General features: G+C 39.8%; 1 protein-coding gene across 1 annotated transcript; it reads left to right on the forward strand.

Moving 5' to 3' along the window:
* On the forward strand, positions 1-22,246 carry LOC308667662 (ankyrin repeat and SOCS box protein 9-like). Its single transcript, XM_081327043.1, has 6 exons — positions 1-345; positions 5,977-6,056; positions 16,546-16,653; positions 17,218-17,368; positions 20,044-20,178; positions 21,294-22,246. Exons 1-6 carry the CDS (start codon positions 252-254, stop codon positions 21,494-21,496), a joined length of 771 nt encoding a protein of 256 aa, XP_081183169.1. The 5' UTR covers positions 1-251; the 3' UTR covers positions 21,497-22,246.
* Positions 22,247-26,219: the final 3,973 nt, after the last annotated feature.

Consider the following 26,219-nt stretch of genomic DNA (forward strand, 5'->3'; position numbering starts at 1 on the left):
GATATAGTACTGGAAAGGATATGACATCAGCCATATTCCTCACTTTGTTCTGTGTGTCTGAAATCTGAAAATGTCTAGGTGTTTTGGTCACTGCTAACGGTAGCTGCAGAAATCCCTTAATAAATAACTCATGGAACTTGAATCTAGGTTGTTTTTGGTTTTGGCTGGTTTGTTTGTTTTAAAAGAGGCCAGTTGGAATTTGAACTCTCATGATTTCAACTTTGAAGTGGAATAACTAGCCCAGTATTGCAATGGATATGGAAGAAGAAAATACTGGTCTTTGCCTATTTCGAAGTTCAGGAAGGATCACTCATCCACGTTATCTACTTAATCTACTGATGGGTGGTAAGTAAACACTCTGTTATCTGCAGTTTCATAGCAGAAGTGAAAAAGCCAGAGAAGTTGTGAGTTGGCAGTTAGCAGAATTTATTTCTGCATTCATGAATGCAATATTTTTTTTCAACAGAATAATCAATAAAAAGGATTAAATACAGAAAACACAGAAGAGTGTGCAAAAAAATTGCTAAAATAGAAATTTTTTTTAAGGCTGGGGATTTACAAATGTAAATTGGATTATCTGTTTGACTTTTGCATTGCTTCATAGCATCAGCATCAAATATGAGAAAGTTGATTAGCTGGCATAATGGTCCTCTTATTACTTGTATGTATGATGTTTTGAATAATATTGGAGTCTGTGAACAACTAGGGATAATTCTTTCAGTATAATTTTGGAATTGCAGCAACAATGACCTTAGCATTCACACCTTAATGTCTCACTGTTGACTTTCTGCTTGCAAACTTCTTTAAAAATATTTATTAAAAATGGCAGTATGCACATAAAAGATCTGCAAACATATCTATAGGTCTTCAGTGCTCTCAGCAAACATATTGATTTTCTGCAACCAAAAATAGATTAACCTTAGTAGTTATTCCTACTTATGGTTATAGAGTATTCCATTTATCATTTCAATAATAGAAGTTTATATAAATTTAAAGTTGGGTCATATAATCTTAAATGCAATTTAATTCAAAAAGTTATATATTAAACAGGTTACAAAAAATAAAACAAAAAAAATTAAAACTGAGAGAAAAGACAATCTGAATCATGACATTTTTACAGATCTAGAAACTTGTATCGAAAATAGTTTCTTTATATTCAGTAGTCAGAAAGATTTTATTCCACCCCAACTCTTGAAGAGAAACATAAGGAGTTTACAGAAGAGGTGTGGGATGGACGATTTTTTAAAAATGAGAAAAACAGTTCCATTCTTCACGTTCAGATTTTTTCTGATGCTCATTCTAAGGATGAGTCCCTACATTGTTAAACAGAGAAAAATATTCATATATTTCTGCCATCTTTTAATCCCCTAAATAATTTCTAAAAATTATAGGAAGGTTTCTATATAAAATTTGTCCATGTACACAATTCTTATATCTAATGGACAAACCACACTGGCAGGCTGAATATGTGGTCTGAACACAAACAGTTTGCATGGGAATAGTTTATAAGTACCATATACATGTAATTCAATCCTTACAGTATTGTCAGAAGTGGTGATCTGGTGATCTAATAAAATTTCAGCCATTAAAAATATCAATTTTAAGCTACCGGTATATATTATTTTACTTGGGCATCCCGTGCATACCACTGATGATTCACATGTATGATGCTCACTGATGATACTTTATGTTTTTAGTATGAATGCAATTGAACTAAAAGCTATTTTATAGCATGTATAAAAAGAAAAGATTGAAAACCAACCAATGTAATCAACTCTTAAACATAAGTACAAGAATATATTTCTTTCATCCAGGAAACATTTTACATCAATATGAAACTTAGCTTCCCTCTGTATAGCATGTAAAACTTCCTACATCTGCCAACAATTGTGTATTGAAGAATTATAACTTTTATATTTAGTATATTTTTTGATTATTTTGTTTATACAGAGTTTCTCATATAGGGAAATTTCCTATACTGTATATATTACAGGACCTTCACTGACAATTGAAATATGACAACACTATCTTAACAGTATTCAGTTCAATGGTTCTTGAACAGTAACGTTTACTCTTGACAGCAACTTTCTTCAAGGTGTCTGGCAGATACTGTGTTTTCCCCAAAATAATACCTGGTCTTTTTTTTGCCTCCAAAAGAGGCACCAGGTCTTATTTTCAGGGGGTGACTTTTCCACTCACCTCGTGGCAGCAGCACTGACAGCCTCGCCCAGCTGGCCCACTTCTGCGCCCAAAGGGTCAGCTTCATTCTGCAACTCAGAATGGAGCTTGGGCCTCCATTTCAGTCAGGTCCTTCCGGAAGGCCTCTGAAGCCAATAACCAAGCAATGGCTGTAGAGGCCTTGCAGAACTGAGCTATGGATTTAATCCATAGCTCGGTTCTCAGCTTCAACGGCCTTCTGAAAAGGCCTCTGACTGCAAAATGCAGGCCTGGGGACACTGCAGAAGAAGTGGGCCAGCGAGGAAAGGCTTGGCTGCAAGGTAAGAGTGTGTGGGGCACATGAGGCAGTTCCACCACCCTACCCCTGCCCTAGCTTGATTTTTAGGTGTGTGCCTTGCCCCAAAAGTAGGGCTTATTTTTGGGGTAGGGCTTACATTAGGCCCACCCCCCCAAAATCAAGCTAGGGCTTATTTTTTGGGTTGGCCAACTTTCGGGGAAAGATTGTATTTTTCCATCAATTCCATCAATGCTACCCTGCTGAACTGTCAGGAATTGAACAAGGACTCTCTTCTAAACTGAATTTAAGTATATATAAGAATAGTCAATAAATTATAGAAGTTTATATCCCCATAGAAAATAACTGCCTTTTAAAATTTCTTCAGACCCAGGTTCTTGCTTTCTTTTTAGCAAAAGTAAATTATATGCTAAAACATATCTCTAATACTTCCAGTACAGATCTTACTCAAAGAAATTATTTTTGTAAATTTTGCCTTGTGGCAGAAATCCTTCAAAGCAATTACCGGTATTTTTTCTTACATTTTTCCTGTTATTTTAGTGGTAATTCTGTAGTTTGGATACGCTGATATAATCAGCCCAGGGTATTAATGGACTAGAATAAGGATATAAAAATTAAATGCTGACTTTGCATTTTTAACAAGAGACATGTTGGGAGGGCATGCCTGGTTTATTAACACTTAACCTTTCTGCCTAAGCAAATAATAGCCGCAGAATATAGAGCTGTTTCACTAAATTCAGTGCCCATTTTGAAAGGATATTTTGATTGATTTATTTTGACTGAGCTGACACTGTTGGCACAATGCCTGTTACTTTAGCCAGGAGCAAGACTAGTTTTGTTGCTGTCTTTAATTATTGAAACCTTTGAATAGTTTAACTCAGCACACACTTTTATTTGAAAACCTTTCTCTGTGAAATCAGTTGTGCTACTGATCTTATAACTCCCCTACTTTTACTAACATGGTATGTGATCCTCCTCATGATTAGGGACTTTGTTTTCTGGAAATTAACTATGTAGAAAAGGTAAATGATGATAGCTTAAACCGGTCAGTCCTAGAGGAGATCAATCCTGACTGCTCTTTAGAAGGCCAGATCCTGAAGCTAAAACTCAAGTACTTTGGCCACCTAATGAGAAGGAAGGACTCACTGGAGAAGAGCCTAATGCTGGGAAAGATCGAGGGCAATAGAAGAAGGGGACGACAGAGAATGAGGTGGCTGGATGGAGTCACTGAAGCAGTAGGCGTGAGCTTAAATGGACTCCAGAAGATGGTAGTGGACAGGAAGGCCTGGAGGAATGTTGTCCATAGGGTCGCGATGGGTCGGACACGACTTCGCAGCTAACAACAAAAAACTACTACCACCACCACAGATGTTAAGTTCTGTATTTATAGCTTGTTTGGAGGTATTATAGACCCTTGACTGAAGATCAGTACATGCCTGGGATGGTCGTCCTCTTCCATCAAACTCACAGCTTTGCGAGGGATGCACATGGAGCAATGAGAGAGGAATGGGACACCTGCCTAGTCAGCCAGATTAGTTAAATTAACTCTGGTGATAAATGGAGTGACAGGTTGTAGATAGATTGCCCTCACATCCAAATCAAGCCCTGTACTTATAGTTTAGATAACAGCTGGGAGTGATGGGAATTGAAATCCAACATGTATGTGGGGTATCAAATCATCTATCATTGTGGTACCCGATATTCTTTCAACAGCACTGCATCTGCAATCACAATCACAATAATAATAATATATTGAAATTAGAAAGGCCACAAATCTGAAAGAAAATTGAGCTGAATGGGGTCAACTGATCATTTAGTTTCTTTAGCATTACATTAATTATGTGACACTTCTTTTTCACATTGTGTCGGATAATTGTGTCAGGAAATGCAATTTTTCATTTTTATCATCAAACTGAGTGGAAACCTAGTCATTACCAACTGCTGGACATTTTCTTGGAAACATTTACAATAACTTTTCAATATATTGTATTACTACTATACTGGCATTCAATTTGTTACTTTAGAACCAAATAGTATATAGAATTTACTGACCCATACACCAAGGAACTTAGATTCTAAATTTTGACATCAGTGAAAAAGAGAAAATGAAGGAAAGGAAGGTAGAGATTATAAATTAACTACTGTGTTTTATGTAGTAGATATTTAAGCTGAGTTGTAGGCTGAGTTCATGTACAATGTAGCAGCTCAGGCCCCTTGTAGAAGAGGCAGTCTTAGAAGTAGCATTTAGATGAATGGAGGATTATTTAATTCTCTGGTAAACAGATTAGCCATACAAGACAGCAAGAGAGAAACAATGAAGTTGTTTAAGTTCTTCAGGTATCGCTGTAGGAGCAAGGTCACTGTTATGTATTGGACTCAATGGTAATACCACTTGGGTTGCCGGAGCAGCTAACGGCTCTCCAGCAACCCAGACTACAAGTCTCCAGTGCTGCTATTGGCTGTCCCTAGGCGGCAATGGTTGCTTCAAACCTATTGGCTTCCGCCTAGGGGCTAGACTATATATTGTGGCTAGTTACAGCCCAATTCTTAGTTCAGATCTTGCAAGCAATAAACCATGAGCTTTCCTGAACTCACTTGCCTCGTCTTCATTCCTGCGCCAAAGACCCGCTACACAACAGTCACAATTAGGTATTTTGTGTTATAAGTGGAGACAGAAAGCGCAGGTCATGGATCTAATACATGGATCTAGGAATGGAAAGAAATCTGGAATATTAGACCTGATGTGGAATCAGAGCCATGTTTAATATAAATACATTTGATGAGCAAATTTTGACCAGTCCCATTCCACCTCCCTGCCCATGTTTACATATGGAATAGAGTGTGTGAATGGGGTCTACTCATTGATATGCCCCAGATCCAGTTCACATTCAGAATTCTTGATATGAAATTCAGGAGCAGACTTTGAAATTCATTCCTGCCTTATGTCATGTGCATTAATGCCAGTGATTTTTTTGTAAAAGAAAAAGGTGCCGGAACTCACACGTCATACAGCCTGCCTTGCCTACCCTACAAGGTTCCATCCAAAAAAGGTGCCGGAACTCCGTTCTGAGCGTTTTGTGAGAAAAAAAGCCCTGATTAATGCCATGCATGAAATCTGCTATAGTTAAGGGGTTTTACATTCCTTCAGTTTTGTTGGAGGTAAAAAGCTGTGCCTTTTTTGTAAATTGTTTTTCCCACATTAGGCAACCAAACAAAATGAGCAGCATAGCAAAAGGTACAGAGATGGCAGCAGTCTTTCACCAAGTGTGATATTTTGGTTTTCCCCCCGGGTTATATGAGTCTTAAGATAAGAATGACCTGCCAGGCAATAAAATAAAATTGCTTATTGAAGTAGTATGAAGTATTTAATCATACTGAAACCCATAGATGCATATAATCTTAGAAAATCCCTTTGGGTAGTTGGAGCTTTATTTAGGTATTATCCGAATTCAAGTATAGAGATATACTAATTAAATTATATCCTTTTCTCTATCTTCATACAGATTTTGTCTCTGACTGGTCTCCTTTACATGAAGCATCCATTCATGGGAGACTACATGCTCTGAAGGAACTCATCAATCAGGTATGGTGATAAAAAGGAGATCAATCTTTTGCTTATCTTCATCATTAAATACTTTTCTGAAGACAGGCTGTACTTCACACAGTAACAATATAAGGTTGACTGTGCTGTGACTTCAAGGAAATCTATATTGCAGTATTTTTTCTCTCTTTTTCTTTCTCTATAATATTTATAGCCAACTTTCTCATTTTTATTTACACATAACTGTGCACATCATTAAAAACACTAGTATATCAAAGGTGCCATTGACAATCTGAGGGCAAGAAATCTGCTGAACAATGCTGCTTTTGCCTCCTCTCAAAGTAATTACAGAGTTAAGACCCCCCCCTTAACTTTGAGGAAGAGACTTTTCCATAAAATGGGGGCCACTACCGGGGCTTGCTAAGCTATGTGATCCATACCTCTTGAACACTATAGGTTGGAGGGGATGGACCAGCAACTAGTGTTCACTAAATAACTGTGCAGGTGTAACATTCAAATTTAGAAAGATATTTCCAGGTATCTCCCAGTGCTGTGTTGTGCTGTAAAAGACTTACGCATTACGCATTACGCAGCCGCGCGAGTTGTGTTGGGGGTCTCCCAATACTCCCATGTTACACCTCTGCTCCGTGAGCTACATTGGCTTCCAGTTGCCCTCCGGGTGAGATTTAAGGTGCTGGTGATGACCTATAAAGCCCTACATGGCATGGGTCCGGATTACCTATGGGAACACCTGCTGCCGGCGTCAACTTCCCTTCGTCCAGTGCGCTCCCACAGAGAGAGCCTCCTCAGGGTGCCACCAGTCAGAGAATGTCGACTGGTGACCCCCAGGGGGAGGGCGTTCTCTGTGGGCACGCCAGACCTTTGGAACCGCTTACCGGTTGAGCTCCGGATGGCTCCCGACCTTCGCTCCTTCCGACGTGATCTAAAAGCTTATTTATTTGAACAAGCCAGCCTGGTGTGATGGGTTTGGGGTTTTAACATTGATTTTAACTAATGTACTGCATCGGGCACAATTATTTAATGTTTTTTAACTTTTGTATCTTGTATTTTTGATATTTATTGCCCTGTACACCGCCCTGAGTCCTTCGGGAGAAGGGCGGTATAAAAATCAAATAAATCTAAATCTAAATCTATAACCAGCACTTTGAACTGAACCTCGTAGCCTTTTGGTAACCAATGATGTGACTTTGGAATAGGAGTACAGGTACTCCTTAATTTATGATCATTTGCTTAGTGATCTTTCAAAATTACAATAGACAACCACTCCAAAGGTTTTTATGACTCAGTTCTGAAATTCTGATAGTCACATCCCCTGTAGTATGTGACTGCATGTCAGGTGCTCTGCAACCAACTCACATTTATGGCTGTTTGTGGTGTTCTGCAGTCATATGTTTTACAATATTTTTGTCCAAACTAGCATTTACTTCAGGTTTTCAGCAAAAATGTGCCATAGCTAACAATGGTTTCACTTTATCACCACTGCATTCACTTTATGATTTCTGCATTTATGACCACCTCATTCTTAATCTAAGCTTGTTGGGCCCCAACTAAATCCTTACAGTCTTCAGACACTCATTCAGGAATTCCATGGTATCTCTGGGTGAGCTTATATGTTATTGTATACAGTATGTGGATACATATGGTCCTCAATTTATGACAATTCATTTAATAACTGTCTGAAGTGCTGAAAAAGTGACTTACAACTAGTCCTTGTGGTCACATGATCAGAATTCAGGAGCTGGCATATATTTATGATAATTGTAGTGCCCTAGGGTCATGTGAACATCATTTGTGACCTTCACAGAGGACTTCCAACAAGCAAAGTCAGTGGGTTCATTTAACAACATGAGATGCTTAACAATTGCAGCAAAAAAAGGTTGTAAAATCAGGCACAATTCACTTGACACATTGCTTACTGACAGAAATTCGGGACCCAACTGGGATTGTGAGGACTATCTGCACTACCATCCACATAGGGATAACACTTCAATTGGTGAATGAGCTTCTCCAGCTTTTTCATGCAGAAGTTAAAAAATATGGGGGAAAGCAGCAGTCCATAAAAAACCTTGGAGTTCCTTGCAGATTCATTTTGTTATAGCTACTGATTATGTGGCATTCATGCATTTTGATTTCATTGTGGTAAGTGTGTAACTGCCTTGTCGCGGCAAAGGGGCTATGAGCTATGCCGTGCAGGGCCACCCAAGATGGACAGGTCATAGCAGAGAGTTCTGACAAAATATGATCCATTGAAGAAGGAAATGGCAACCCACTCCAGTATCTTTGCCATGAAAACGCCATGGACAGTACCAAAAGGCAACAAGGGCAGGAAGGCCTGGAGGAACGTTGTCCATGGGTTGTGATGGGTCAGACACGACTTCACAACTAACAACAGCAACAACCAAGTGTGTAAAAATAACTTACATCCATGCTTGACATTTCATCTTGAACAGGATATGTCGGAAACAAAAAGGATAGCTGGGAAAAAAGGATTCTGTAAACTTCTGCCCTGATTTGCTGAGTTATTTGTAGAAAAATAAAAAGTAAAATGTAATAAAAATAAGTTAAAATGCAATATAATTGTGTAGGTTCTTCTTCATCTAATCCAGAAGAATAGATATTTTTGACAGGGGGAAACGGTTGAGCACTCAAGTTTTCAATGATTTGCTAAAAATACACCCATAAACATGGTGGAAGTCAGGACCAAATTACACGTGATCAAGCAGGATTTAATTAAAATTGATTTCTGTGAATGTATTTCTTTCTCCTTCACATTAAAAGACTCATAAAAATAATTTTTGAGGAGATTTCAAGACAGCCTTCTGCTCTGAGGCTGTAGCCTGTGGCCCTCTAGTTATTGAAACTTTGCAAATAAATCAATCAATTTAAGTAAAACTATCTTTGTAAGTAAATGTTATTTTATTTTGAAGGCTTGAGTGACTTAATTTCTCTTTTTGCCTTTTTTGAATCCGTACTTTTATGCTTTTGAAAAACCAAAATAAAATGATGAGAAGTAAGTCAAGTCTTTCTTCTCCATGTGGTGGTGGTAGTTGTGGTTGGATGTGGATCTTGACACGTGTCAATTTTAGAAAGCCCTGGACGGGCATATCAGGGCTATTCATCACTACTCTCCCAGCTCAGATGTACAGGAAAGAGTAAAACGGGCTGATGTCAAAACTGAAAATTTTCAATTAATGTTAGCTAGAACTATTGTTAAATTAAATGTATTTGTGAGCAGAGAACTTTTATGAAGTTCAACTCCATTTCCAGCTAACTGCAGGAGGGCAGTATTTTAAATGTCATGTTGTAGTCTGAAAATATACTAATGAACAGTTTGAAAAAGATGGAATCTCTGTATACTGTTGACAGAAACAAGATTTTAGTTTTACTTAGACATAACATATACGTAAGTATTTCATCTCTAACATTAAAAATGGAAACAAACCTTCCACTCTGCCCCTACCATTATGTAGTATTTGGATTCATGTTTTTACAATTCATCATTCATGGTTAGTGACAGTATTTGTTTGGGCTGGGACCCTGGTCAGGCCTGTTAGGGTGAGCTGAAATGTAGACTGAGAAGCCAAAAAAAAATATCCCAGAAGAGGTCAGGAGCAAACAGTTCTTTACTGTTGCATAGAGGTGTCCGTGTAATCCCTGGAATCAAGATCAACTCAAGGACATTTTTGCTATTAGAAGTTGAATCTATAAAAGGTGCCTGGTTGATGTATTTATTTGTTTCTTAAATGTTTGGTCCACATAATAACCAAATTTCTGTTGCTAAAATGCCACTCCATATACGTATATTTTGACCTTGTAATTTTTCTGAAATGCCAACAATAAACATTTTGAGCAAGGCCTCATTAATATTAACCAATCTGCTGCATTAAACATTAAGGAATATTCCAGCTGGACTCTTATGCTGTCATGTCTCTGGGAGGATTCTGATTAAGAAGAGTATTTTCTCTATTCCTTTTATGTCTTAAAATGGGCTATTGTTTTATGCCATTTTTCTGTGTACTGTATATAAAAAAGAAGTTAGTGAAAAAATGACATGATAAAAGCTGATGTTAAGATTCTATCAAGAGATGGATCAGGCCAAAGACCTTTTGATCCAATATTCAACTCTCATTATGACCATTTCAGTAGTAGAAAATTTGGGGCCAAGACCTGAGTCCAAGAGCATCCTTCCATTAGGGTTTTCACTGAGGCTTGACATTTGCAAAGCAAATAGTTTCCCATATATTTCTGCCACAATATTTAAGATATACTGTAACAGTATTGGGAAAAAAATCAGCATCCAACAAAGAGAATATTGCTTAGGAAAATTATCACATTTTAAGTTGCGGAATAAACTTTTTTTTAAAAAAACACAAGTTTTATTAGTTTTTCAAATTAGGTAAAGGTAAAGGTTCCCCCGCACATGCGTGCTAGTCGTTTCTGATTCTAGGGGCCGGTGCTCATCTCCGTTTCAAAGCCGAAGAGCCAGCGCTTGTCCGAGGACGTCTCCGTGGTCATGTGGCCGGCATGACTAGACGCCAAAGGCGCACAGAACACTGTTACCTTCCCACTGTAGTGGTCCCTATTTTTCTACTTGCATTTTTACATGCTTTCGAACTGCTAGGTTGGCAGAAGCTAGGACAAGTAACAGGCGTTCACTCTGTTACACGGCACTCGGGATTCGACCCGCCAAACTGCCGACCTTCTGATCGACAAGCTCAGCATCAATTACAACTTATATATTTAAAAAGCATCATGATACCTGGGTAGTCATCAATTAAGTAACAGAGTTTTCAATACATAGTTCAGGTTACATTATCATAGCATCCTTCTCTATTTCCCTCAACATTCAATACAATGTATTTAAAGTACCAAATTTCTAGGAATAGCATAGTCAATTAAAGAAGATTTTGTCAATCCAATTTAGATAAGGTATATCTATATCCTGTTATTAAATTTTATCTAATTTTGATATTAATTATAGTATCCAAGTTTAACCTTTAACATCCCAAATAGTGTTCACAACCCAAAGTTCCCTTATCTTATTACACCAAAAATTGTATCATCTAACATATACCCAATATTTAAATAGGTAGCTTCTACCTAATAAACATTGTTTATTTCATATCCTAATACATCACAAGTTACCAATCGGAGAGTCTATATTTATCAATCTACTTCTACTTATACATAACTAAAATTTTAACATCAAACATAGGATCCATAAGCCAAATTTCCATTATATCAATAAATAAATTTATAATATTTGAAATAAGCTTAGTAAATACTTAAACACATTTTAATTCTATCTCATGAATATTTTCTATTTCAGATCCTAATAAGTCACTAATTACTAGCAAAATGACCTATGATAATTCTGTAGGAATTCATATTTTAAATCTAATTCTAGGTTTCTTCTTTTGCCAGTCGGGTTTCCAGACCCAGGGCTTTAAATTGCCAAGTAGGTCTTCATTTGCTCGCATGTATATTATTTGCATCAGAGGAGGCCATCCAGCAATATACAAAGGTTGAACCATTTATAGTCATTATATTGTTGCCATGTTAATTCCACTCTCTTTATTTGGTCTGACATCTCTATCTGAGGTTCAGTCTGAATTCTTCTTCCATCTGGGTTGATCTGTTTTGAGTAGAAAATCTTATCCAGTTTTATAGTTAGTAATTGACTGTCCAAGCTTTCCACAGGTTGTCTTCATTGGTCTTCGGCTTCCTCTATATTGGCATCACTATCTTGCATGTAGTGTACTTCTGAAATTGTAGGCTCCTTGGAGAGGGTCAGAAGTTTAGTATTAAGTTTTTTCCTAGTTTGTTGTTGGTCTTTAAGATTGTCTGTCATAGTAGTGGTTCCTTGTACTTTAAAAATTGTAGGTTCTTTGAGTAAAGTTAGGTTTTGGATATTACGGTAGTTTTTCCAGTACTTTGTTGTTGTTGCTTATATTCCTCTGTCTCAATAGTAATATCTTCTAATTTTGTTATATTCTGAAGTGTAAATTCTTTAGTTGCAGTCTGGGTTTCAATTTGTGACTTAAGGTTGGCATGTAAATTATTGAATCTGGAGATAGACATCTCAGTGACTCTGTAGATTGTTTCAAGTATAAGGTTTTAGTCAAGTGAGGTTTGTGGCTGATCCTTCTCCCTTTTGTAATAATTATAAATAGTCCTTGGTGGAAGTTGTTTTTCAAACAAAAATCAGTAAGTGTCCACCTCCTCAAGTCTAAGCCAAATTCATCTCCAGCTGTTTCAGGTATTTATCTTAATGCCAAAGTCAGTCCAAAATGTAAGCAAGCTTGTTTGCCAATAGTATTCACTAGATCAGGGCTTTTCAACCTTTTCACCCATTGTACCACTTTTAGGATAAGGCAATGTCCAAGTACCACCAGTTGCCCAGGAAGGTGTCAAAAATTTGACCAACAAAAGGAAAAAAATGATAAAGTACAGGTAGTCCTCAACTTACAACAATTCACTTAGTGACTGTTAAAAGTTACGATGGCACTGAAAAAAGTGACTTATGACCATTTTTCACACTTATGACTGTTGCAGCATCCCCAGGGTCATGTGATTTACATTCGGATCCTTGGCAACTGATTCATACTTATGACGTTCAGTGTCCCAGGGTCATGTGGTCACCTTTTGCAACTTTTTGACAAGTGAAGTCAATGGCTGGGGTGGTGGTGGTGGCTCATAACTCAGGTTGCAGGGTGCCTGTGGTGGGGAAATCCATGGGTCTCTGGTAGAGGGGGGTGGGACTGGGATGGGTATCTTCCTTCCCTCCCTCTCTCCCATTGTCCCTTTCTTTCCTTCCTGTTCTGTTCCAGCCTACGACCGGCCCTGTTGGAATGTCAGGGACAACCCCTTTCTTATATTCAATAGGCTGGAATTAAGCCAACCAAATTTATTTGCAAAAACTAAACGAAACAGTTCAAAACAGAGTTAAACAAATACAGACCGAGACTATATCAGAAGCTCTTCAAATGGTTGCCTTCAGCAACCAGCACCTCCCACACATTCCCCTTTTAAACAGCAGTCTCAAGGCATGGCTTCTCTTTGCCTTCTCCCGAGGTGCCTCACTGCTTTTCTTTGTTCACTTCTGCTAGTCTGCCTCCTGCTTCGAGCGTCCCTGAACAGAGCCAGCTGTGGATCGTCTTCTTCCAATCTTTCAGGCTCACACAGCTGGGTCTGAGGAGGAACAAGACAGGAGGGGCCTGGCTGAGAGCTCTGCGGTGCATCAGAACTTTCCTCTGCAACCAAAGGCTCTCCAAACCCCTCCTCCTCCTCCTCCTCTTCAGAATTGTCCGACTCAGCTTCTGAAACCACAGGCTGACACTGAATCACAACACTTCCTTCCTTCCTTCCTTCCTTCCTTCCTTCCTTCCTTCCTTCCTTCCTTCCTTCCTTCCTTCCCTTCCTCTCACCTTTTATCGGGTCTCCCGATACTCCCATGTAACACCTCTACTCTGCAAGCTGCATTGGCTTCCGGTTGCCCTCCGGGTGAGATTCAAGGTGCTGGTGATGACCTATAAAGCCCTAAATGGCATGGGTCCGGTTTACTTACGGGAGCACCTGCTGCCAGCATCAACTTCCCTTCGTCCAGTGCGCTCCCACAGAGAGGGCCTCAGGGTGCTGTCGGTCAGAGAGTGTTGACTGACGACCCCCAGGGGGAGGGCGTTCTCTGTGGGCGCGCCAGACCTTTGGAACCGTTTACCGGTTGAGCTCCAGACAGCTCCTGACCTTTGCTCCTTCCACCGTGATCTAAAAACTTATTTATTTGAATCAGCTGGCCTGGTCTGATGGGTTTGGGAATTTTAATATTAATTTTAATTAATTTTATTGTAATTGGGCTTAATATTTAATTCTATCTTAACTTTTGTACATTGTATTTTTTATTGTATTTATTGCCCTGTACACTGCCCTGAGTCCTTCGGGAGAAGGGCGGTATAGAAATTAAACTATTATTATTATTATTATTATTATTATTATTATTATTATTATTATTATTATTATTATTATTATTATTATTATTATTATTATTATTATTATTATTATTATCCTTTACTTTCTCTTTCCTTCTTTCCCCACCTTTCTCCCTCTCTTTTCCCTACTCATTCTTATTCCTTGCTTTCTCTCATATTTCTCTCTTCCCTTTCCTTTTCTTCCCTTCCCTTTTTTATCCATTTATTTCTTTTCCTTCCCCATCCACGTACTTTCCCTTTCCCTCCCTCCCCATTTGGTCAGCCGGTAAAATTGTCTGACAGATCCCTCCAGAGCAGTTTAAAAAAAAGAAAAAAGGAGAGACAAGGCAGCTTTCTCAACCGGGCACCCTCTAGCAGGTGGGGGGCTTGGTGTCCTCTCTTGCCAAGAATTTTTGAAATCGGGTGAACTGGAGGACCACCTGGTCTTGCCAGAGCTTCTCCAGGGACGTCAGGATGCCACCTTACTACCTGACAGATAGAGACTCAGGGCTGCTCCTTTTTTTCATCCTGGCTGGGAAAAGGGGCGTGTGTGTGTGTGAGGAAAAAAGATGGGACTCGGGCACAGGATGCGTCTCCCCACTCCGGAGAGCCCCACTTTCCCCAGCCCGTTACTCCCAGCCTTATTCACAGGAGAGGAAGGCTGCCTGCCGCGCTGCCTCGGGACCCTCTGCAGAAGCCAAGACGGCTGGCAGCAAAAGCGGGGAGTTCAAGGAAAGGGGGCCTGGGAGCACTCCGCAGGTGAAGAGCCGAGGGCATCTGGCCTGGCCCTCTGCAGCTTGGCTGTGCCACCGTGAGGCCCCATTGTGGGCGGTGCACTCTGGCTTCCTGGGCTTGGCTTGCAGAGGGCAAGTGGTGCCCGCGGGCTGCCTGTCACTTCTACCTGCACCAACCGGCTCTGGGGCTGCCCACGGACTAACCTCCACCGCTTCGTGCCCCTTCAGCTGTGCGGCCCACCGGCCCGGCCATGTCACTGATGGAGCTCTACAGGGGGTCACCAGTGAGGAGAATGTGGGAAAGGCTCCCGGCATTCTGCTGGCCTCCTGGCGGTGGCTCCAGCCAGCGAAGAGAGCAGGAGGGGGGTGGTGAGCCTGGAACCAGCCCCGACTGCTCCGGGAGGCCAGCGGAATGCCAGGAGCCCTTTCCCCCGTTCTCCTCACTGACTGGGGTCGCCGCCAGGGAGCCAGCAGACCGCTGGGAGCTCTGCCAATCCGGCATCACGCTGTGGGGAGGGAAATCCCAGTGGCATCCTCGTGGCTGCAGGCATGGACTTCCCTGCAATGGAGACCCCGCAGAAACCCCGCTCGAGCGTTCAGGAGGAAAGGCGGGGCTCCCTCCATTCGGTGAGCACAAAAGACATCTGGACAAAACAAGCCTAGCCAGGTTCTGCCAGCCTCCACCCCCACCCAAATGCCCTCACCACTCCCAAGTGTTTTTTTTACTAACCTGCTTTCTGCTGCATTTCGTTTCTCCATTCGCTTCTTTTCACGTGTTTGTGGGACAACTTCTTGCAAGAAGTTAGAAAGTCTCATGGAACTTTTTTTGTCCCACAAACACGTGAAAAGAAGCGAATGGAGAAACGGAATGCAGCTGAAAGCAGGTTAGTAAAAACGCTTTTTACCTTTTTTTACTTTTTTGTTTTACAGTGCTGTTCAACCGGTCCTACGCGTACCACCAGCCATGTGCTCGCATACCACTAGTGGTATGCGTACCAGTGGTTGAAAAGCCTTGCATTAGATGTCCACAGTACTTCAAATCCTTTTCAGACTGTGTCTTTTTATTTATTTCTTTTTTTGTCCCCTTTTTTTTAGACTAATAGGTAGAATAGTCCATTTCTGTAAATATAGGAACATTCGGCCAAAAGTAGAAAGGCAGTAAGTCCAATTAATCAGTATAATTTAGTACAAGGCCTTTTCTTTTCTCTCCCAACGTAGACAAAGGCCGCTATTAAGGAGGGTGGGGAAAAAAATCCCTTCCCTCTCTCCTCGCAAGGGGAAGCAAATTCGGAAAGCTTTTGGCAGGGAAAGTAGACAATTAGGAAAAGAAGAAGGCAATTCTCACCCAGTTTTCAAGTGCTTTGTTGTGCTTTTGGCTTCAGCAGCAAACGGCTAAACAATGGGCCATGGGAGTGGCCGATGCTTTCTTCTTTGGTTCGGAGAGTAGCTCCAAGCCGACGGGAGGGCTGCCGCCCTTCTACCGCCGACTGAAGAGACCTCTCTCCTTCTCATCGCCCCTCCAGGGTGAGTTTCAACCCCTTTACAGGGGCCCCCCAATGAAAAAATCCAGGCGACGCAAGGAGCGATTCCCTCGCACATGTGGCTGCACCAAAATCTGGAAGCCCAGAATAAACTTAAGTGGTTCAAAGATGACCTGCTACTATTATTATAATGGCCTGATGCTACTTAAAACCCAAATAACGGGTTAATCTACTGGTGGAAACAGTAGATCCAATCTTTAGTTCAATTAGTTTAGATTTGCAAACAACATCTGAGATCTCTCTCTAACTATGATTTTTGTTATTGTACCAGGGAGCTAGTGTGAATTTTAGGACAGCAGATTGTGTATCTCCTCTCCATGAAGCTTGCTTAGGAGGACATGCTGCATGTGTCAGTGTCTTATTAAAACATGGAGCCAACGTAAGTACTCAAAGTTCTAGTTATAGTGCATGCAAGAAAATAATAATAATAATTTGCTACCTTTGCCAATGAGATCCTCTTACACTTTTCCAACAATGGTAATCCAATTAATATTGGGGAAAATAATCTGATTTATAATAATAGTATTATTCCTAATAAACACAAATCAGGATTAATGTGCTGGAAGTGTTTTTGCTATCTGTTTATTGCTACTAATTCACAGTTGAATTAATTTCTTTTGCGAAGAAAGGTCAACAAGGGGATTAAAATATCCTTGACAGAAATGTCCTCTCATTTTAGCTATGTTGGAACAAGGTAAAAAATGTACTTTCTGCCAATGCTCAGAAACTCATTTATACCCACACAAACACATTCACCTACTCAGGATGGACAATGTTTAAAAGAGCCCAGATCCTAGATTTATTTTGTACTAAAGTATATTTATGGAGCTAGTGTGATAATAAAATGTCATTGCAAAACACTTTTCCTACATCATTTTATGTTTAAAACTTTTCAATATGTTTTACAAATAAAACATTAAACTACCAGTTTTTTTCTCTTTAGGTAAATGCCACTACTATTGACTGGAACACACCCCTGTTCAACACTTGTGTCAGTGGTAGCGTTGACTGCTTGAACCTGCTACTGCAACACGGAGCCAGCCCACATCCAGTTTGTGACCTGGCATCCCCCATCCATGAAGCTGCCAAAAGAGGTAAATTTGTCAGCATATGTACCTATATACCATGGTAACACAAGAGGGGTACAACTTTGTGAAACAATATATTCATTGTTTCATTCCACATGAATTCTACACAAATCCAAAATTTTTTTAATTTTTTTTAATTTTAATTCCATTTATATCCCGCCCTTCTCCGAAGACTCAGGGCGGCTTACAAGCTTAGCAGTAGCCTTCATTCTATGTATATGCCTGCTTATTAGGGCTTTCACACACACCCCCAAGCGGCATTATTACAAAGTCAGCTTATTGCCCCCAACAATCTGGGTCCTCATTTTACCTACCTTGGAAGGATGGAAGGCTGAGTCAACCTTGAGCCTGGTGGGATGTGAACCTGCACTAATTGCAGACAGCTGGTGTTACTTAAGGAGGCATTAGCTCACTGCTCCACCAAGGCTCCTAAATGATGTCTGTTTGTTGTATGAATATTATATAACCAAATGCTAGCTATCTGTTGTTTGGACTATAAAACAAATGTCTAGGTGTGTTACAAATAATAATATCAGCCCCTCATGTGATACAGAGTAGCCATTCCCAGCAACCTCAAGAGCAATGTTGAAGGACATGGAACATTGCAGTTCATCTGGAAAGCTCATCATTTCCTCATCCTTCAGTCATAGCATTAGAATTTCCTCTTTGGTCAGATCATTTTGACATCACTTCCATTTTTATATCTTCACCCATTACAGGTTTGAAATGCTGAAAAACATCAAGCTAAAATCAATGCTCTGCCCTTAGCTGCTGCAAATTCCTTAGCAACAAAAATTCCTATATTTTCATTCTGCACAAGACAAAAGGGAAAAACAAATTCAATGGTAGTCTGGTGTTTTGCAGGCTGGCTCATCCAATGTTGAAGAAGGGGAAAAGGAGAATAAAATTCTTCACCCTGCTTGTTTATCTGAGCTACAGAAGAGTATTTGAAATTGCTCTGTAGGATTCTGTTCTTTATTGAATTCTAAGACTTTCTGCTGAGCTGGAAATAAATATTCCCTGCTTCCTAACACTGTTGGCTTAGCACTGTTGACTCCAGAAGCGTCTGGATCTCTTTCAACTGGCACAGAATCTTTGTGTGGAAAGACCCTGCTGCTCTTCCCCCCAAATATGAACATTAATATTGGTTATAATTTCTCTTATCTTTGGAAAAAAATATTTAAATGTTATTATTGATATACAGGTAGTCCTCAACTTATTGAGCCCAAAGTTTATGTTGCTAAGTGAGAAATTTGTTGAGTTTTGCCCCATTTTACGACTTTTCTTGCCACATTTGTTAAGTGAATCACTGCAGTTGTTGAATTAGTAACACAGTTGTTAAGTGAATCTGGTTTTCCCATTGACTGCTTGTCAGAAGGTCGCAAAAGATGATCACCTGCAACCAGGACACTGCAACTGTCATAAATGTGAGTCACTTGTCAAGCATCAAAATGCAAATTATGTGACCATGAGGATGCTTCAACAGTCATAAGTGTGAAAAATGGTCATATGTCACTTTTTTCAGTGCCGTTGTAACTTTGAATGGTCACTAAGCAAACTGTTGTAAGTCAAGGACTACTTGTACTGCCAACAAGCCATGGGATTGCTTTTAGAATGTTGACAAGGATTTCTGGCTCCAAGCCTAGCTGTCTAACTGGGCTTGAATGTAGAACTTGTCCTTGTAGCCACAGTAATATGCTCTGAGTGCAGAGCAAAGTATGTTTGATATAACAGCTGCCATCACAGTCTACCTTACAATTCTTCACCAATAAAGCTGGTCTCTGTTGCGGTCTTATCCTCCAGTGATACTTTCAAGATAATGATTGGGGATCTTCTGGCCAGCAGTATCACCTGTTGTTGGAAAAAGCAATCCCCAGTTGCTTTCCTGAAATTACAGGTCGGGCAGGTTCAGGGCTCAAACTGTCTTTTATATAATGTAGGTATTTTGCATTTATTTATAATGTTTTGTTCACCTTGGAAATTAAAGAGATTAGGGGACAGAAATGGAATAGGTTCTGAGAAATGCATAAAGGGAATCTGACCATCACAAGAAGATTTCTGAGATGCCTTTTCTTCACCCAGTCCAAAGCAGCCTAGCAAGATGTGTCTTATTGCACAATCTGGAAATCAGGATAGTAATTCCATCTTCCTACTCCCTAATGGTTGAAAGTTTAAGCCTTGTAATAGGAAAATGTTAAAGGAAGAAGCTCATGCTGAGGCCCTGTAATCCATAGACGTTGCTCTTTCTTGGTTCTCAGCTGGGTAACCCTCATGTCTTGGCACTGATAGGATTCAATTGGGAGGGCAAAACTGCTAAGATGAAGACTGCTGCTGAACAAAGCCTGCATTGCTACTTTGATGCTGTTGGAGTTTTGCTTTGTGGTGATGGTGGTCACCATTTTTGGCCAGTGGGGGAGCTACACATTGACTACAGTTTAGGGGCACTGGTTCAGCCACTTATGCATAGCCAGATGGCATGGGCTATGAAGAGCCTGAGTATGAACCTATAACTACAATGGAAGAAGGTTGTTCAGAGAAAGAAATTGGAAAAATTGGAAAAGTTTTGAAATTTCAGTTATTTGTAAAAAACAGTGAGTTTTTGTTCACCTTTCACATGTAAGCAGCTGGAGTCTGGTTTTGGGGTTTTAATTTAATTTTTAATTCTCTGTGTTCCTTTGAAGGTCATACTAAATGTGTGGAAACTCTTCTATCCAATGGAGTCAGTATTGACCATAACATAAAACATCTTGGAACTCCACTGTACGTCGCTTGTGAGAATCAACAGTTGAAATGTGCGAAAAAGTTACTTGAGTCAGGTAATTCACTAAAAGGTATATAATATCAACAAATCATTTTGCGTGCCTGAAAATGTCTATGGGTAGAGGACAGACACTCATGGGAATAGTTCTGGGAGGCCAGTAGTATTTGTAGATTGTATTATGATGGAGAAGGAAGGGTATGGTAACTAGGATAGTACAGCGCTACAACATTCCTGTGTCTCTCTTCAGTTTGTCCACTCAGAAACATTCCCTCTTAATTTAATAAAATAAGCCATGCTTCAAGAGAAGAAGATCAGCTACATTGGATCAGACTAAAGCCTCAGTAAATCCAGCCTTCTTCCATAACGGCCAACCACAGGAGCAGGAAGAATGCAGGAAGAGGGAATGCATTCCTCTTACTCATGTTTCTCAGAATACTGCTCTTTGGTATGAGAAGTAATAGTCATGTTGACTAATATTTATTAGCCATCTTCATCTTTCATGAATGTTTATCCACAATGAATTCATGGTGAAGCAGCAGGTTCCTATAGGGTTATCAAGAAACTTAACCGAATATAATTGCCAAAACACAGTGGCTTCTAGTTCTTTTGATTTCATCAGTTTGGCTTGGAACTCTGGCAAGATATTCCTGCACAGTAATGAATTTTCCTCTGTAGATATATTTACAAAACTCTACATGCCGCCTACTCAGTAGATTGTATAAACATCCATATTTTCTCAGGGTCTTTCTTCAGCAATTGTGTCAGGATTGAAGAATTTGGTTGGTTAATTTTTAATTGCAACTTTTTCCTTAAAACCACAGCCTTGGGGAACACATGCATTGTAAACAGAAACCAATTTGAAATTATTTGAAAATGAATGAACTGTCACTGTTTCCTGCAAAAAAAATTTGCACCACTGTGTTGCATTAATGATACTGAGCATTCTTATTGTCCCATTTCAGATTAGTACAATTGATTCATTACTTTGGCAGTAAACCCCAGCAATTAAAAAGTTTGAAGCTATTTCAAATTAAGAAATGATTATTTAGGAGATCTTATGTTCCTTTGGCAATCTATAAACTGACAATTATTCAGATGGATCTGAGATAGCAAAAGAAATAAGTAAGTTAAATTACTGTTTGTCTAATACTTCTATCTCATTTGTTTTAGGAGCAAGTGCAAACAGTGGAAAAGGCCTGGATTCTCCTCTCCACATAGCTGCTAAAACTTCCAATGTTGACATGGTCCATTTGCTTATTGACTTTGGAGCAAATACTAGGGTGATTAATGCAGAAGGAAAAAGGCCAATAGAGCTGGTTCCAGCCAACAGTGCACTAATGCAGGTATTTCTGCAGAGAGAAAGTGCCCATTAACCTTTGTTTCTTTCAAACACAGAGTACAGTATGTAAAGATCCCAAGGCATGCTTTGAATGGGCATATCTGTATCATTTTGTTAACTCTTACCAATATGCCAGAATGTGCTCTTATCACATACAATATTGCTAATATTTCCACTAACATGCGACCACTAATGCCATAATGGGTGCAACCTTATAATAGTTAAAGGGAATGCTCATGGAGATAGATCCAAGTACTTCCTGTGAGACACAGATTTCAGACAAAAGGAAGAATGGATTTTTTCCCAAACCTAAAGTTTTAGATATGATATTATTACAATCTTAATTCACATTTGTAGATTTTAAAAAGCTATCGAGTTCAACAGAAAAGTGCAAAAAGAAAGAAAACTTTGTAGCTATGTATTACATATGTGTATGTATTACATATGAATATTTTGCTGAATATATCTCCAGTAGGAAACTGGTTCATAATACTTTTATTCTCAGTAAATATGTACCCATGCATGACTATACACATTATTATATATGGCATTTTTCAAAACCAAGACACAAAGTGACACAAGATTTGTAAAAGGTTTGTTCTGCTATAGTAAATTGTTTTGGCTGGTATTGTAACAGGATCGTTTAATTCCAAATTAAAACAATTATATGGTACCTTTTGCAATCTTTGTGGTATTATATTGCTGCGAATGCTTTAAAGGTTACAAACATGAATCTCACCATCAACACAGATTTAGAAACTTGATTATTTATCCATTTTAAACTACTGTATGGGACTGATTAACTTAATCTTCAACAGTTATTCTAGATTAGGATAAACTAAAAATAATTCAGTTTGGAATGTTCCACTTCTTATAGCCAGTTTAGAAGTAAATGTTTCCGATAAATATTGTTATTCTGGATTGCAAACAACTAAACCTAGTTTTTAATCCTTTAGAAAACAAGTATTAAGATCATTCTTGTGGGGGTGGGGGGTGGGGGTGGCATTTCCCCCCCCCCCTTTAGGGCTATTTTTCTTGATGCAGTTATGTCACCTGTGCATCTGGAGTTACTTGGGAGTGAAAAATAAAGAGAATTAGTGAACTTACGTTAGCAGATGAGCTAAAGAGGTTTCTTTTGTATCTGTAAAAAGTGTCATATTCCTTGCTGATTAATTAATTAAAATACATACTGTACAGGTTTTACTTCCTAGCAAAAATTGCTTGTGCAATTTACATTCCAAATACCCGATCAGGATTTTCAATAGAGCTAGTTTGTTTATCCATGAATATTTTAATTGTTAGTTCCTATTTGTACAAAAAATAAGATCGTGTAGCAGAATTTCAATTCCATACAGCTGGTTATCTGAGATGTGTTATAAATGCTTCTATAGTAAATACAAGACACCAAGCACATGCAGTACTGTATTCTGTTATTATTAACAATTTCTCTGATATGGTCCAAAACTAATCAACAAAGTAATATTGTTATTATATTAACAGTTTCCAGGAAATTATATTGTTTAACAATGAATCATGGACTGGCAGTGTGATGTTCCTAAGAACTGGTATGGGCACACTTTCCATGGCATGTTTAGATTTCTTGAATTTAATTAAAATAGTAAAAAGGGAAACTTAGGTACGGTAAGTTTCATTTAGTCTGGGTCATTGACCTGTAATAAAAGATTGAAAAGAAATTTAGTATGCTATAAAATAAGACAGCAGATTACAGCATCATCTTTGTTTATAAAAAAGATTTACACAGACATTTTTAGAAAATAATGTCTTGCTCAATTCTTTATTTAAAATTCTTCCCATCTACTCATTAAAGAACTACAAAATTAAATATGGATGGGGCAGAGCAGTGGGGAGAACTAGAGATAGTTGCTTCAAGGGTTTTCATTGGTTTACCATGCAGTAAATGGGTCTTTTATGTTTACATAAGCCATTTTATAATTGTGACTCATGAAATGTGTTCTGAATTTTTTTTTCTGTGTAGAAGCAGATATCCAACCAGACTCTTACAAAAGTAACTTCTAGAATCCAGAACCTTAGCCAGTAGAATTCTATCAACATTCTGTTCAGTTTTTGAGAGAATTCTTGAAGAAAGTATAATGAAATAACTATAATCTGCAATTTGGAGCAAAAAAAATCTTTTTGTTCTTTTGCATAAAAAAATCAGATTACTTTTTTTCCCTTTTACATCAAAAATAGGAAAGATATTGCAATGTATTGGGATTTTTACTTGAACCGTTCACGTGTCTGTTTGAATGCTGCTTAAGGTTGCTCAATGGTGTGTTTGTGTAACGGTCACTGACTAAGCCAGACTTGTTGTCTCCAAGAAGATCATTGGATGATCTGGAGTGGGAATGGGTTCCTTTAAACCTATTGCTTACCGCCTAGTGGCCAACCATATAAGTAGCTGTGCAGCAGCCTCTGTTTCAGTTCTGTTCCTGTTTGCCTCAATAAAGCAATGTTCCTGTTTGCAACCTTCCGTCCTGCTTATTGCCTGCAAAGAACCAGCTACACAACAGATATTACTGAGACTATCAAGTACTGGGAATGAATACTGCCTGCTGGTGTTCTGAGTCTTATCCCTTTCTGTTTATTTCAAGAGTGTCACAGATAATGGGGTTAAAAGGTGGGTGGATTCACAGGGGTTGGGTTTAATGTACAATTGGAATTACTAGCAAATTAAACAGAAAATGGAGTGGTAGTCAGATATGGCAACCTATATATCAAATTGCCAAGCTCCCCACCTGCCAGAGACCCCCTGAATCTCCCCCAACCCTGCCCTGCCCCGACAGGCATCCGTCTCCAGGAGCAACATCAAGGTGGCCATGCCCACCCTGGCCATGCCCATCCAGTCTGCCATGCCCACTGTAGCTCTGCCCACCCAATGGGCCCTGCCCACCCAATGGGCCATGCCCATCCAGCACCCAGTGATACATAAGTGGGTTTTGGTTTGCAGTTTGGGCACTCGGTCTTGAAAAGATTCGCCATCACTGATCTAGAGTCAAGAATGTGTTTTATCTCATAATGAGTTTCCCTGTCTACTAGAATGGGTCTGAGTACTTTTTTTTAAATTGGCTGCAAGGACGATTCTCTGACTGGTTTCAACAAACTGCAATGGAAAATGGGGTGGACTTTCCCTAATAGTCATGGGAGTTTTGTCTGAACTGTGACAAATTTATAATTCTGACATAGGAAAAGGACCGAGAAACTTAACTCCCAATTTTTTGCTTGGTAATTTCAGTCTCCGATACTTAGTGTAAACCTTCTCTCCCACATGGAACAGTCTCTGGGGAGATTTCTTATTGGTTTATTCATTTTACATTTTTGCTGCTTGAGCTAAAGCTCTTTTTGCATTCACCCAAACAGTCTGCAAGGATATCACCCACTGATCTAAAGTCTGTAAAGTAGGAGGTTCTTGGGGGTATTTGGGCATAGGGACCAACTCCTGACCACTGGTTATTTTGAACAGAGTAAGTCCTGTACTATGCACAGTATTGTTGTCTGCCCAATTAGTCTGTTGTTAGTTAACATAGCATCTGAGGTATTGTCAGAACACCTTTTTCCTCTCTTTCCTATTTCCTTCTTCCCTTTTTCGGGTTCTGCCATTCTGTTGGGGGGGAGGGTGGCCTATGGGTATTCCACAGTGTAGTTTCTTTACTTTGTTCTTTCCTCTTTGAAGTATCTCTTTCTTGGGGTGAGAATGGAATGTCTCCAGGCAGAGGGAAGAAGCTGCAGAGAGACCTGACAATCTTGAGAGAAGCGCCTTATCGGTTCTTTCCCACAACAATTTGACACCTTGGATTGGCTCTGTTTGAACCAGCTGGATGGACAGTTGGGGTGGGGTTGGATTTCTACTTTGAATTTACTGTTCCATGTGGGGAAACCTCAGATCCTCTCTTACTTTCCTATTGTTAATACCTCCCAATAAAGGTTCCTGTTGAAATGATGCAAGTTTCAAGAGTTCTTTTTTCTTGGGAGGTTTAATTGAGGCAGGTCCTTACATTAAGCAGAATCTGCAAAGATCCAGAGGGAAGAAAACCCCTACCGTGGGGATTGTGCAAGCAATGTCTAATCATGGCAGTGAGAAAAGAGAAGGGGAGCACTGGGTGGAGGCCCCCCTGAAAGCTTGCCCGAGTGACAGCAGCTCGGACTTCTCCAGCTCTGATGATGAAGCAGAAATGGGAGAAAAAAATCATAAAGCTGAGATGGTTGATTGGCGTGGGGATGAAGGAGGACTGGGAAGGAAGGTCCAAGAAAGTAACCCTCCACTGTGGCAGCCACCAGCTGTGGGGTGGAAATGGGAGATGGAATGGTAGCTCAACCTCAGCAAGGAAAAAGATGAGAGACTGACCTGGTCTGACCATTTCCTTAAACAAGCCATAAACCTGATGCTGGAAGATTTCAAAAACCTCAAGGAGGAAGAAGCAGAACCCTGTCAGGGTTGGATCAAGAGAAGGCTGGAGGAGGAAGAGGAAAGGGGGGAAAGTGAACCCACCAACCCTACCCCTTTCACCAGTATCACAGAGGCTGTGGGGACTATAACCGCTGCAGAGACCCTAGCCCGAGCCACCCCAGCCAGGGGTGATGGGTGCAGGGCTAGAAAGAGGGGAACCTGCCGACTTGAATGGAAAACTTCCCCCCTCAGTATGAAGTAGGATGGGGAACCCCAGCATCTGGGGTTCTTTCTGGCTCAAGTCCTGAGCTACATGTATGAGTATGGCCAGGAGATCCCCAGTGAGAGTGGA

This window comes from Vipera berus (genome assembly GCF_964194415.1).
Source record: "Vipera berus genome assembly, chromosome: 4".
Classification (NCBI taxonomy): Eukaryota; Metazoa; Chordata; class Lepidosauria; order Squamata; family Viperidae; genus Vipera; species Vipera berus.